The sequence below is a fragment of the Linepithema humile genome, chromosome 1 (assembly GCF_040581485.1).
Source record: "Linepithema humile isolate Giens D197 chromosome 1, Lhum_UNIL_v1.0, whole genome shotgun sequence".
Classification (NCBI taxonomy): domain Eukaryota; kingdom Metazoa; phylum Arthropoda; class Insecta; order Hymenoptera; family Formicidae; genus Linepithema; species Linepithema humile.
The window spans coordinates 18,879,276-18,894,806 of record NC_090128.1 but is presented as its reverse complement, the minus strand read 5'-3'; the positions used below and the strand labels follow the sequence as shown (position 1 = coordinate 18,894,806).

The 15,531-nt window shown below is 29.1% G+C and overlaps 2 protein-coding genes across 2 annotated transcripts; both read left to right on the top strand.

Annotated features, from left to right (window-relative positions):
• Nucleotides 1-1,100: 1,100 nt before the first annotated feature.
• LOC105675094 (G-protein coupled receptor daf-37-like) lies at nucleotides 1,101-9,358 on the top strand. The gene is made up of 3 exons (XM_067351049.1): nucleotides 1,101-4,246; nucleotides 4,471-4,688; nucleotides 8,183-9,358. Exons 1-2 carry the CDS (start codon nucleotides 3,239-3,241, stop codon nucleotides 4,615-4,617), a joined length of 1,155 nt encoding a protein of 384 aa, XP_067207150.1. The 5' UTR covers nucleotides 1,101-3,238; the 3' UTR covers nucleotides 4,618-4,688; nucleotides 8,183-9,358.
• A 4,453-nt stretch (nucleotides 9,359-13,811) lies between these two features.
• Nucleotides 13,812-14,288, top strand: LOC136997035 (uncharacterized). The gene has a single exon (XM_067347180.1). It carries the CDS (start codon nucleotides 13,812-13,814, stop codon nucleotides 14,286-14,288), a length of 477 nt encoding a protein of 158 aa, XP_067203281.1.
• Nucleotides 14,289-15,531: the final 1,243 nt, after the last annotated feature.

Genomic DNA, 15,531 nt, shown 5'->3' with positions numbered 1-15,531 from the left:
CGAGCCACCAACGAACAAATATTGAAATAAAAAAATCTAATTAAATTTGTCTTATTACTTATAAAGTTTTGAAAAAACTTTTCGAAATCTAATTATCAACTACACAGTTTTTTTACTTTAAAAATGTATTCTCTGTAAAGCGGTATTCTACATATAATATTGATTAACTTTTTTTAAATTCAAATTTTATTTTAAAATTCTCCTAATGTTTAATCACGCTTTATATGTATTAACAATAAGATAAATACTCCAATAGTCGGACATAACTACATATTTGACTACATATTGACAAAAGAGATATTATAATTATTTATAAATATTAAACCATCGAACAATATTAAAGAAAAATTAAAAAAAAAACAATTGCCTGTTAAATTACTGAGACATTTACCATATTGCATTATACAATATTTTTATAAAGTTAGAAGTTTCTGAACAAAAGCCTGTAAAAATACCACGCTTTACTGTTAAAACTATATAAATTTAAACACATATAATGTAAAAGCCCTATAATTTCAAGAAATATAATAGAATGGCATCGAGAGCCGTCGCAGGATGTTAGTGTGCTAAATTTTTAATTTATTTTCATAAAGAATTTTTTAATAAACTAGTCTACAAGAGACAGTTAGATTGTACACCGATCTCAGATCGAGATACCTAATGTGTCCGAAATTATAAGTATATATAATAAGTATATTAGTATAATAAGTATATTGTTTTCATATATCGAGAAACATTAACTTACATATAGGAATTATTGGAGAGAAAGGAAGAGAGAAAAAATTCGCCCGGCAAGCAGAAGACCCGGGTTCAATTCACGGCTTAGCCACTCGCGCCCAGATATTTTTTCTCTCTTTCTTTCTCTCCAATAATTCCTATATGTAAGTTAATGTTTCTCGATATATGAGAACAATATACTTATAATTTCGTACACATTAGGTATCTCGATCTGAGATCGGTGTACAATCTAACTGTCTCTTGTAGACTAATTGATTAAAAAATTCTTTATGAAAATAAATTAAAAACTTAGCACTAACATTTTACGACGGCTCTCGATGCCATTCTCTATTATATTTCTTATATAAATTTAATTGATATAAAAACCGTACTATTGTTTGTATTTTTTTAACAATGACAGATAACGGTAATAATTATGCTTACAAATGATTTATGATTCAACCATAAAATATTTTATTAGCTATTGGTTATATGTATAGCAAATTTTGCAACAAAGTTTGTTGTCTATTGTGCAACTGGAAAGAATTTTCGCAAAGAATTAATCCGCAAGTTTACGAAACGTTCAGACATTGGAAGGAACAAAGACATCATCGAATTGAAAAATTATGAGAAATAGCGTGATTGATACCATGCAATTATAATAAGATTATATAATGATAAGAAGATGATAAAATTATCGTAGATATTTAATGTTTTGAAACAATATTTACGAATAGCGTAATGTTAAATAATATACGTGTTACATGTATACATACACATATATATATATATATATATATATATATATATTTGTTTTCTTATTTTATACAATAATTGTTTATTTTATGTTGAAAGTTTTTAATTTTTATCGAGTCAGTGGATTTATCCAGTAAAACACACTTATCGAGTAACGAAGACAAAAAGATATATTTCTACAAAAAGTTAATATACAATTCTTTCATACAATTTTAATTCTTCGCAAGCTAAGATTTCTCCTATCACCTTTACTAAAAGCGCTCACAGACGTTAGAAGACGTCCTTCACGTCACCGCGAATATAAACGCTACACGTCAGTGTATACACATGCACTCTATTTCCTTGAAAAGGTAAAACTTTCAGCGCTTTATTTAAAAATAAGGTTACTAAATTCAACATCTCTTTTTAATCTTATTTTCTTCTTAAAAAAAAATAACTAAATAAATCAACATTAAAGAAATTGAATATGTAAATTTACATATAGTGATATAATCTTACTGTACTAACATGTCTCTGAACTTTTTAAATTTAATTGCTCCTAATTGCTCCTTTGTAAAAATGTCTGCTATCTGATCGTTGGTGTTACAGTACACAATATTTATATTGTTTTCCTGAACCTTTTCGCTTATGAAATGGAATCGCACATCTGTATATTTTGATCTTCTATTAAATATTTCTGTTTTAATAAGTCTGATTGCACTTTGATTATCTATATACATTTCAATATTTACAGTTTTGTTTAAGAGTGCCTCTAAAACGCCTTTTAAGTATAATAACTCTTTACAGTTAGTAGCTGAAATAAATTCTGCCTCTGTACTCGACAATGCAACGATAGGTTGCTTTCTCGATGCCCAGCTTATCGATCCTCCGCAAAATTCTATGACATATCCTGATGTGCTTTTTCTGCTTTCTACATCTCCTGCATAATCTGCATCGCAATAACCTTTAAGTATCTCTATACTTTCTTTATTATTATACGCTATTCCTAAATGTTTAGTTCCCTGTAAATATTCTTAAAATTCTCTTAACATTAATTACATCTACATTAGAAGGTTTTTGAGTATTTCTACTATTATATGTTACCGCAAAACTTAGATCTAGTCTTGTTTTAACGGTGAGATAGAGAAGGCTTCCTACCGCTTTTCTGAAAGGGAAAGATTCCGTCCTGTTACCTCCGTCGTTAGACTCAATGTTAGTTAGGATGGATGTATCGACTGCCTTTACATTGTTCATGCCATATATTTTCAGAACTTTTTACACGAGGTATATTCTATGTATATACAGGCAGCGATCTCGTTCGAATATACATTCTATGTATATCTATAAGATATCTTATGTATATCCACAAATGTATCTACATCAGCGTATATCATATGTATGTACATAGTATATACATACAGTACATTTTTTTCACATTATGGATATTTCATGTATATACATAGGATATCGAATGTTTACTGAGTACATAGGACGTACATAGAATGTCCTAATGTTTATTGGGTATAGCATTAAGAAGGCTTAATTAATCTGGAGTAACGGTGAATAATACAGCAGTACATATTTGACTAAATCACACTTATATTATGTAAATTTAAAAATAAAACAAAACATGGAGCTGTAGCCAGCTTTTCAATCATACGGCGGTATCGATTTTATATTACTACAACGTAAAACGCGCTGACAATTTTTCAATCCAACCGGTTTATATATAAACCGGTTTATAACTGAACTATTTATATTAATACAGAATTATTTGACATTGTGTATGACACAAGGTTTTATCCACTCTACGTTCAGACACTTTCTGCTTTTTATCTTGTTAACAACTGCTGCTAACAATTCAAAATCTCTCGCAAAGATGGACGACAAACATAATCCAGAATTGAATGTGATGGAACTCATTAAGAAGTACTACTTACCGATTTTCTTGTGTCTTTCTTTGCTGGGCAACAGTCTATCCGTGTGTGTGCTCTTTTGCACAAAACTACGTTACAAGTCATCCAGCATCTACTTGGGTGCACTTGCGATGAGCGACACTGGAATGTTGGTGATAACATTCATACAGTGGTTTGTGGTCATGAAAATTATAACTGTGGACTATTGGTTGCTAGTCCTATTGAATGGTTCGATTTATTTATTTTCTTTTCTGAGTGTGTGGATAGTAGTGGTCTTTACAGTTCAACGATATATAGTAGTCCAGTGGCCGCTACTTTGTTGCTCCTTGTGCACAGTTACTCGAGCGAAAAACATAGTAATTGGACTAGCGGGATTAGCAGTTTTACTCTCTATCCCAGTGTTTATTTTACTATACATAATTTACACAAATTCAGATGCAGATGAGGAAGAAATGTTTCACTGGTCAAAGATTTCTTATTTCAATGATACTATTATCAATGATACTATTATAACGACTTACTTACCTGCAACAATCCCATCGTTTATTATGCTAAACATAAGTTACACAATTTTGTATGTAGATGAGAACTTAATGTACTGGTGGTGGATTTTAAGTATCATTGATGCTATTATAACGTGTTTCTTACCTGCAACAACGATAGTGATTTTTAATGTTCTAATAGTATACAACATTCGCAAGCAAAATCGTATCCGAAAAGACATGATTTCAAGTTTCTTTGCTTCCAATAAGAACACACAAAGTTCTGACAATGAAGCGTCCCACATTGAAGTCACAAAAATGCTTGTTATCATTTCAACGTTATTCATATGTTTGAATGTACCTACATACGTCGTTGATCTTTGTGACTACTATGGCGTACGTATTAACATTTATTGTTAAAGAAAAACCAACTATTAAATACAAGATTTCTTTAAAAATGCATTTTACATATTATAAAAGGTTAATAAATTTCTTTTAATTCAAGTTTTTTCTACTATTCTTAACATTTTACTAAATATAATGAAAATTAATACAAAAACTGTATTATTCTTTACAATTTTTCGATAATAGTTAATTGTAACGATACTAATCATTTACAGATCTGTGGTACATATTGTGTCATAATTGAGTACATCGTCGAATTATTATGGCTAGCAAATTGTGGAATAAACGTTGTTTTGTATTGTGCAACTGGGAAGAATTTTCGCAAAGAATTGATCCGCATGTTTACGAAATTCAGATACTAGAAGAAATGAAAATATGGAGATGGAAAATTTCAATGATTAGTGCGATTATTACTCAATCATGCAATTATAAGGTAATATAATAACAAAACACTTCAAAAAAGGTAATATATAAGGTAATATAATAACAAAGCGACTTCAAAAAATCTAATTAAAATATATATATTACATATTATATATATTATATATTATGTTATATTATATATTAGAAAAAAATTTTGAAATATTATCTAATTATTTACTATTTAATTAAATACATAGTTTCTTTACTAAAAATGTATTCTCTGTAAGCAATATTCTACATATTAAAAAAGAATATTAATTAACTTTTCTCTAAAACTGAATTTTGCTTTAAAAATTTTTAATGTTTAATCGTTACATTTGCTAACAATAAGATAAATGATACAATAGTCGAACACATTTACATACATGACTACATAATAAAAAAAAGTAATTATAATTATTTATAAATATTAAACTCTTAAACGATACTAAAAAAAAAAAAAATATAACTGTACTTGTCAAATAGTTGGTTACTAACATTTGCTTTATTATATTATACAATATTTTTATGCTGCTGTTAGAAGTTAGAAGTTAGAAGTTAGAAGTTTGTATATGAACAAAATGCATGCCAAAATAATACGCATTACTGTTAAGACAACATAAATTTAATTGATATAAAAACCGTATTAATATTTATGTTTCTCTAATTATGATATATAACGGTAATAATCATGTTTGCAGATAATTTATGATTCAATTCCATAACTTACTGTATTCGTCAGTAGTTGCATTTAGACAGCAAATTTTGCAATAAATTTTGTTGTTTATTATACAACTTGAAAGAAATTTCGCAAACAATTAATCCAGATGTTTACGAAATATTCGGACATTAGCAGAAACGTAAAGACATCAAAGAGATTATAAAAATAAAAGATTATAACGAGTGGTGTGATTAATACTATCATGCAATTACAATTGTGATAAAATACGACGGTAGAATTATCGTATTATATTTAACTTTTCAAAACAATGTTTACATATAGCATTTACATTAAGTAATAAATGTGTTACATGTATATATATTTTTGTTATTTAAATTTATAGAATAAATTCTTATTTTACTTTATAATTTTTAACTTGATGCTTTAGGAATTATATATTACACAATTAAAACAGAGATTAATTAAAGTTTTTTTAAATTAAAAATATATGTTGACATTGCAGTTAACGTTGTTTAAATAAAAAATCTAAATAAAATTGTCTTCTTAAAATATTTAATCATCAACTTTTGTTACCACGCAACATATTATATGTGTCACTCATCGGTTTTTATGAGAGCCCGATGTTAGCCACATGAGTGACAGCAAGAATTTTTAATTTATATCTAAATTATAATTTTTAATAATACAAATAAAGTCTGCTTTAAACCACTAGACAAGCTTAAAAATAGTACAGTGTATAACAGACGTTTGATCTAAAATGATATAATGTCTCCAAATCTTAGTAACTATAGCATTAAGAAGGCTTAATTAATCTGGAGTAACGGTGAATAATACAGTAGTACATATTTGACTAAATCACACTTATATTATATAAAATTAAAAATAAAACAAAACACGGGGTTGTAGCCAGTTTTCCAATCATACGGCGGTATCGATTTTATATTACTTCAACGTAAAATGCGCTGACAATTTTTCACTCGAACCGGTTTACATAAACCGGTTTATAATTAAACTGTTTACATTAACACAGAATTGTTTGACATTGTGTATGACACAAGGTTTTATCCACTCTACGTTCAGACACTTTCTGTTTTTTATCTCGTTAACAACCGAAGTAACAGATTCAAAATCAATACGCAAGGATAAGCGACGAATATAATCCAGCATTAAATGTGATTGGGCACATTAATAAGTACTACGTACCGATTTTTCTGTGTCTTTCTTTGCTGGGCAACAGTCTATCCATGTATGTGCTCTTACGCACAAAACTACACACAGAAAAATATCATTCTATTGCTAAGAAAAGTAATTACTCGGCTTACTTTTCCTTTTTTAAGTAACAATTATCTTTAATAAAGAATATTTTCTTGATAATAGTCTTAAAATATATATACTCATCACAAATTTTTGATAAACTCATTATCATATACTCAAAAGAAGTAATTAGTTTTTGGTGAAGAATATTATAAAATTGTATCGAAGAAAAGTCAGATTTGGTTAATTTAATAAGCAAATAGAATTCTTTTTTTAATTTAATATTCTTGATTGAAGTATTAAACTTACTGGGATCAAAATATATTTTGAATAAATTTGATGCTTATGATAAACTTACGATAGATTTGCGGATATATGAACTTATAAAATACTTAAAACAAGTAATATTTACTTAAATACAGTATGTATTTTTCTGTGTGTACGTTACAACTTATCCAGTATCTACTTGGGTGCACTTGCGATGAGCGACATTGGTGTGTTGGTGATGGTATTCGTGAGGTGGTTTAGACAGATGGAACTTATAACTCAGGAATGTTGGTTGCTAATTCTATGGTTTAATTTGCAATATTTATTTTGTTTTCTGAGTGTGTGGATTGTAGTGATTTTTACAGTTCAACGATATATAGTGATCAAGTGGCCGCTACTTCGTCGCTCTTTATGCACAGTTAAACGAGCGATAATCATATTGACTGGACTGGCGGGATTAGCAGTTTTATTCTCTATTCCATGGTATATTGTGAGCAGTAATTTTTTCTGCATGAAATTTAGTACAAAAGATGACATAACAAATTTAAAACAATTCTGGAAAACAATTTTAAGCACCATTGATACTATTATATCGTTTGTCTTACCTGCAACAATGGTAGTAGTTTTTAATACTTTAATAATGTACAATATTCGCAAGCAAAATCGTATCCGAAGAAACTTGATTTTAAGTTCTTCGGCTTCCAATGAGGAAACACAAAGATCTGACAACGAAGCATCACACATTGCAGTCACAAAAATGCTTGTTCTCATTTCAAATTTATTTATATGTTTGAATGTACCTATAGAAGTCGTTACACTTTGTAGCAACTATGGCGTACGTATTAACTTTTATTATTGAAAAATCATTTGCAGCATATTCATACGTTTAAATGCATCTTTTCAAATTTCCTGCCAACTTCTTGTTTTCAATGAGACACTAAAGGTAATTGCTATTATAAAGAATTAACCATTAAATAACATTGTATACAGTAAAAAGCTGCTAATCTCGATTACAATAATCGGATTATCGAGATAATCACAAGGACTGTGTCCACGGATTGACGAAGTAATGGCTACTTGATCACTATATATTGTTGAATAGTAAAGGCCGATCATTCTGGAAACCATCAAAGTTTTTTTAAAGCTTTAAAAACGCATTTTACATATTATAAAAAGCTATTATATTATTTTTCCAAAAATTTAAATTTTTTTTTATTATTCTTAATGTTTAACTCAATATAAACTTTAATTGATATAAAAACTGTATTATTGTTTATAATTCTTTAACGATAAGTTAATAACGATATTAATCATGTTTACAGATCTACAGTACCTATTTTGACTTTATTCTGTTTATCAGCAACTTACTATAGCAAGCCAATTACAGAATAAACTTTCTTCTCTACTGCACATTTGGGAAGAATTTTCGTAAAGAATTGATCTGCATGTTTATGAAACATTCAGATACTAGAAGAAACGAACACATAATGACAAAAATTATGAGGACTAATGTAACTGATGCTATCATGCAATTATAATAAAATAATAATGAAACAGGGTGGTACAATTATATCATATAATAAATATCTTATTTTTTAAATATTTACGATAATGCTCATTAAAAAATGAACGCATTATATATATACGTCTTTGTTTTTCAATTTATACTTTTTTTTTGCATTTTTATGTTGTTCTCCCGGAATATGAAAACAGGAAATATTTTTTATTGTTTCTTTTGTTATTCAGAAATCATACATTACACAATTAAAAAAGAAAGTAATTAAAATTGTTTCCAATTAAGAAAATATATATAATTAACAATGTTTAAATAAAAGAATTTAATTAAAATTATCATATTAAAAAATTTAATTAACTTGTTTTACCACGCACGATACCGTATATATGATGCACCAGTTCTTAAAACAGCTTAATCGGTCTTCAGTCACAGTGAACAACAGTGTACATTTCTTATTACAATGTACTTCAAAAAATGAGTTGAAATAACTTAATGATTATCTAATAATTAAGTTCTAATAATAATCTAATAATAATTAGTTTCCAATGATAAATCTCATTTTTCATTAAAAATTGCTGCAAACGATTTAAAAAATCATTAATCATCAGTACGCAAAAATGAGTGACGCAAATGTATCTGAAAACTATGAGAATTATAAAGAAGAAATTCGTTTATTCATTGCAACTGACATTGTTGAAGAGATATTATTTTACTACCTACCGATTTTAGTGTGCATTTCTTTGTTGGGAAACAGTCTATCCGTATATATATTTTTCTGCACGAAGCTCTGTTACTCCTCGTCCAGCATCTATTTAGGTGCACTTTCAATAAGCGACATTGGTTTTTTAGTAACGTTATTCGACACTAAATTTGCCAGAATAGTATATCCTATGTGTGAGATGTTACGTTGTTACACTATCCCTATGATCTATATGAATGGTTTGCGAATGTTATTTGCTTTTTTGAGTGTGTGGATTGTAGTGGCCTTTACTGTTCAACGATATGTAGCGATCAAGTGGCCGCTACTTCGTCGCTCCGTGTGCACAGTCAAACGAGCGAAAATTGTGGCGATCGGACTGGCGGGTTTAGCTGTTTCATACTCTATCCCATGGTTTACTATGAATGCAATCTACTGGCTTCATGACGAAAATGAGTTGACAAACTACAACTACTGGTGGTGGATTTTAAATACTATTAATACTATTATAACATTTGTTTTACCTGCAACAGTGATAGCAATTCTTAATGCTCTAATAATGCATAACATCCGCAAGCATAATCGTATCCGAAGAAACTTGATTTTAAGTTCTGCTGCATCGAATAGGAAAACACAAAGTTCGGACGGTGAACATCACACATTAAAGTCACAAAAATGCTTGTTATCATTTCAAGCATATTCATATGTTTAAATACACCTTACCTAATTTTCCGACAATTTATTCTCTTGGATAAGATACAAGAGGTAATTACTTTTTTTTTAAAATCAACCATTAAATTCAGGGTTTCTTTACTTCAAAATCGCATTTTACATATTATGGAAAGCTATTAATTAAGTTTTTCCACAATTAAAATTGTTTTTTTATTATTTCTATTGTTCAACTTAATTTATATAAAAACTATATTATTGTTTATAATTTTTTAACGATAAGTGATAATAATAATAATTATCTTTACAGATCCGTGATGATAAACTTTTATACCCACTTTTTTTCATCAGCAAATTATTATGGTTAACAAATTACGGAATAAACTTTTTTCTTTATTGCGCAATTGGGAAGAACTTTCGTAGAGAATTGTTGCGCATATTTATGAAACATTCGGATAATAGAAGAAACAAAGATTTGGAGATGAAAAATGATGAGAAATAGGGCCATTGATATCACCATGCAAATTATTATAATAAGATAATATAATGATAAAACGATGGTAGGATTATCATATAATATTTAATATCATATGTAATATTTAATTTTTTTTAAACAATGTTTACAAGCAGGACTTATATTAAGTAATGTAATTACTATAAATGTGTTACATGTATATATACATATATATGTTTTTTTCTCTTACAATAATTGTTTATTTTACTTTACCCACTAAACATGAAACATTTATGGAACATTACATTTTTGCAGTAATTCTGCAATTTTGAAACGTCTATAATGAATATTAATGGGATGTTTTATTAACATTTTATAAATAACATCTTATTTGCAACATTCACGAAACATACCGTAAATGTAACATTTTTGCAGTTAATATGCTAACTAGAAACGTTTTAAAACAAACGTTTCACAACGCGTAGAAAACATTGCATTGAAACGACTACTTCAATAACATCTAAAAACATGATTGCAATGTTATACATGCGATATTTTAAAAATACATGTTTAATGTTACGAAAATATATTTTATGAAACATAATATTTTGTAACATTATAGCAACGTTAGATTTTGAGCGGCGTGAGTTGTTGGATTGTTTCATTGTTTGTTGTGCATAGAAGAACAGAAATAATAAATAAGTTTATTATCCGTTATTTATTTTGTTGCAAATATAGATTGTGCAATGACTGCTGAGGAAGATGAAGTTCGTGAAATAAGTATATATAGGGGAAGGTGGGGTAAGACGGACCCCCTAAGCAAAAATGGTTATATTTTTTATATTAATGACAAAAAATAACTGAAATTTAGCATGAAGAAACTGTAGAATGTTTATTATAAGATTATAATGTTAAATTTTCAAAATTTGCAAAAGTTTGAATTATTATTAAGATTTTTAAAAACTTAATTTTGGTCCGTTTTACCCTATAGGTGGGGTAAAATGGACCATCCCATGGGGTAAAATGGACCAAGCCGAGATAATATGGATCAAGAAATAATTTAACTGATCAACTCAAAATCAAAACTATATAGTATTTATTAAATATTTTTGAATAAGAATAGAAATTAATTTAACATTAATCATTTTATTATACACACAAATCTTTAAAATAATTATAATCTTTATAATTTTTAACGTTTATATTAAATATAACATTAAATATAACATTTTAAAATAAAGCATGTAAATAAAATAAATAATTATTATAAAATCTGTTTTTATTTGGAGACATTATTTTCAATAAATTTCAAATTTCTTCTACTTTTAACAGTGCGTTTTTTATTTTTCATAGCTTTTTTCAGTAAAAAAAAATGAGATGTAAAATATTTCTCAAATCAGAGCAAATATATAAGCAGAAAACTATAAGTAGAAAGTATAAGTAGAAAATATAAGTAGAACAAATATATAAATTGGTCCGTTTTACCCCATTTAAATTGGTCCATTTTACCCCACATGACAACATTAATATTATCTTATTTTTATTTACCTGTATCAAAATTATTTTTTAAATGTAACTGATGAAATATTACTTCTCAATAACCAGAAATATGGAACTTGTAGAAAAATTTAAAAATATTAAGTTTTGCAATCTTAGTCACTTAAAATGTAATACTAAGAAATTAGATCACGAGATCTATTTGCAAGAATTTGACGTTTCTTTATAAATAACTTATGATAGTCTTATGATATAATGACGTAATTTTTAAACAGTTAAAAAGCATCAAAAAGGAAATTAATTTTATGTTTATCCAGCAGATAGAGGTACTTACTAATAAGATCTAGCAAATGGACCATTTTACCCCGCGGTCCGTTTTACCCCACCTTCCCCTACATATATGCAATAATGTAATTTATATAATCTATATATTTTATTGGAAGAATCGCACATAATATAACCTCAAAGATCTCGATGAATGGTTATCGTGTGTATCTCGTGTGTCTATATTCTCTCGTGAATTTCATATATTTCTGACGTAAAAATTGTTATTGCCTAAACGCAAATTTATTGACGCAAATTTATAAATTAACAATGCCTAGTAATAAAAAATTCATCAAAAATAGGTTTTTCGTAAGCAAGCGGCATATGCGTCGGTTGATACAAAAAGAACTCATGAAAATTGGGTTAAATCGACAATCAAAAACAGTTACATTAAGCGATAATATGAACAAATTGTCACTATTAACTAATAACGCATCAATGTTAGAAACGAATATGCTAATTAGTAAGAATGATAATATTCATGACGATAATAGTCAAGCGGTAACCAATTTTGATTATCAGGAACCTATACGATACATTGAAACACCTCAAATAACACAAACACATTCTATAAACATTCCATAAATATTTGTTGAAAATATTAGAATATTCTTTTAATGTACTAAAAGATGTTCTTTAAATCTTTATAGAACGTTCAAATGAGACCAATTTTAATATTCCAGATAGGTTGAAAAAATATTCTTTATTATATTTCAGAAATATTCAGAGAAGATATTTAATACCATGTAAAGAACATTCACTGAATATTCTACTAAATTATTTTTAGTATTCTAAACATTTATGCAATTACATTGATATAAAAAAAAGGTTTAATCAACTTTACCAATATTAAATGTTAAACAAAAGTTTTTATTGTTTTAATTTTTTATTTCAATAATATGTTTTAAACATAAAAATTGATATTTTTAACAAAATAATTACATCTGTAAAATTGCACACATTTTTACAGTAAAATATATCATTCTAAGCATGCTGTGGTTCCTCTTTTAATGTTTCTATAAAAAGTCGCTTTACTACGTTTCATATTATTTTCGAAAAAATTTTTGAAGATAAACTCGAAAAGCCAGAAGTCTTGCTCGGCTTTCTAAAACAAGAAATTATTTGTTATAAGACAGTACTTTTAAGATTATGTTAGGATTAGGTTAAAGAATCTATTATTTTAAGCAATCATTTTTACTAAAAAAACTCTTAACATCTAAACTTACCTTTGGATTAATTGAATCTTTGTATTAATTATAATTGCGGCTTGAATTGTACAGACTAATCAAGACTAACTGCGTAACTATTAATGCACGTGCTGATCGGAAGTGGAACGGAAATGAAATTGACAGAAGTTAAATGTTGATCTATTTTCTGCTATACATTCTGAATGTCATCTATATGTACATCTTCAGTACATTTGAATATTCAGTGAACATTTATGGAATATGTAAACAATATGTTCCTATTGCTGATTTTAACATATTCTGGGCAGGCTTATAGAATATTCTTTATAAACAAGGATATTCTACAGACATATATAAATGATTTCTTCGAGAATATTCTCATCAAAATATATTTGATGCAACATTGAATATTCATACAATATTGTGTGTTATCTGGGACTCGACACCGATGATGATCTTCAGGATGTCTGTAAACCGGAAGGACAATTTTGCTTTCTTGCATTCGAAAATGCCTTCAAGTGCAATGCAGACAGTGCGATTGATACTATCAATGAGTTAAAGGAATGGTTCATCAAATATAGACACTTATTGAGTCAACGTGCTATGAATGATTTGCTGCGTACATTACGAATTACATTTCCAAAACTGTGAACTCGACTTGCGTTCTCTCTTAAAGACTCCTAGTTTCTGCCCGTATGACATTATAAGCGTTTCTCCAGGTTTGTACTGCCACATCGGTATCGAAGCTGGATTGAGAAATAAAATCAACGAGACAAAGCAAAATACGTTTCTGGAAAGTGATAATGAAGTAGTATTACCTGTCAATATAAACATAGATGGGATACCGATTTTCAACAGCTCAAGGAGTCAACTGTGGCCAATTTTAGTTGCAATTGATGTAGCAACATTTGACACAAACGCAAGAAAGCCATTTGCGGCAGGCATTTACCATGGGAATACGAAACCAGCTAGTGCTGATGAATTTTTAAAGAAGTTCATAGAGGAATTCCTTTATCTTGAGAAAGAAAATGGCATCAAAATCAAGAACAAAGTAGTTAAAATAAAAGTTAACAAGATTTTGTGACGCGTCGGCAAAATCATTTGTATTAAGCATAAAAGGACATAATGGACACTTCAGTTGCACAAAGTGCGTTCAAGAGGGTACATTCATAAACCGAAGAATGGCTTTTTTGGAAGAAGATTGTAAATTGCGAACCGATGAAAGCTTTAAACTCCAAGTAGACGAAGAATTTCATAAAGGAACAAGTCTTTTCGCAAAGCTTGATGTCGGTTTAGTATCGCAAGTACCACTTGATGCTCTACATCTTGTATATTTGGGAACAATGAAAAGAGATATTACATTTTGGATGAGAGGACCAAAAAATTTTCGGTTCTCTGACACTGAAACAAAAGACATCGATAGAGAAATATTGATTATAAGAAATTCAGTACCAAAAGATTTTGCTCGTTGGCCACGAAACCTGAATAACATTAAATTTTTTAAAGGTATTGAACTACGTCAATTCACACTTTATATCGGATCTATTGTATTAGCAAAGATTAAAAATTGAAATGTTACGTCCTGATCAGACTACACGATTCTTTTCTTTTCATTAAATACCAGACCTAGTAAACGCGGAACCAACAAAACTCTTAAGAAATATTATAACGCCAGAGCTGTTTTTCTCATGAGACACCAGGAGCTCGAATCTTCTCACGGAGAAAAATAGCATGGATATTTCAAAATACCTTGGCCGCTCAGCGTGCCTATCGTCGCCAGAAAAACCGTAAAAGTCAAAACTTCGCGGTAGCTGGAGTCCTTAACCGACTCCAGACGGTTAGAGTAAGAGATAAAAAGAAAAACTGGCACCAACTAGTCATATTCTTGGATTCCACCTACGGAAACTCTAACTAGTAGATAGGGTTTTACCGAGTAACGATCGGGGAATGACCGCAGTCGCATGCCGAGAAGGCGCGACACCTGATACGGCGCACGTGTTTAGTAGGTCTGGGAAACCGAGATGCATTAGTCGCACTCTCCACGCGACACCAAGGGCACGCGACAGTCGTAAACTGTCAAATATATTAGATCAGTGACCCAAGGCTTTGCGAACTTATATACCGATTCTTAACCATCCAATCCGAAAGCCGAGAATCGGGGCAAGCACTTCTATAGACCACCCATCATTCCATCGTATGGTCTAAAGACTACGCCCACTCAGATCTTAAGACACTGAGATGCACCCCACCTATACTAATTAACACCAACCGGGTTACGCCACCTCAAAAACCTACCCCCATCATATATGGACCCGAAACGACGCTAT

Excerpts from the sequence above, each read along its gene's own strand:
- LOC105675094 (XM_067351049.1), top strand. The coding sequence starts at position 3,239 with ATGACACAAGGTTTTATCCACTCTACGTTCAGACACTTTCTGCTTTTT. Across the intron at positions 4,247-4,470 it reads ATCTTTGTGACTACTATGGC|ATCTGTGGTACATATTGTGT; the intron begins GTACGTATTAAC and ends AATCATTTACAG.
- LOC136997035 (XM_067347180.1), top strand. The coding sequence starts at position 13,812 with ATGATTTGCTGCGTACATTACGAATTACATTTCCAAAACTGTGAACTC.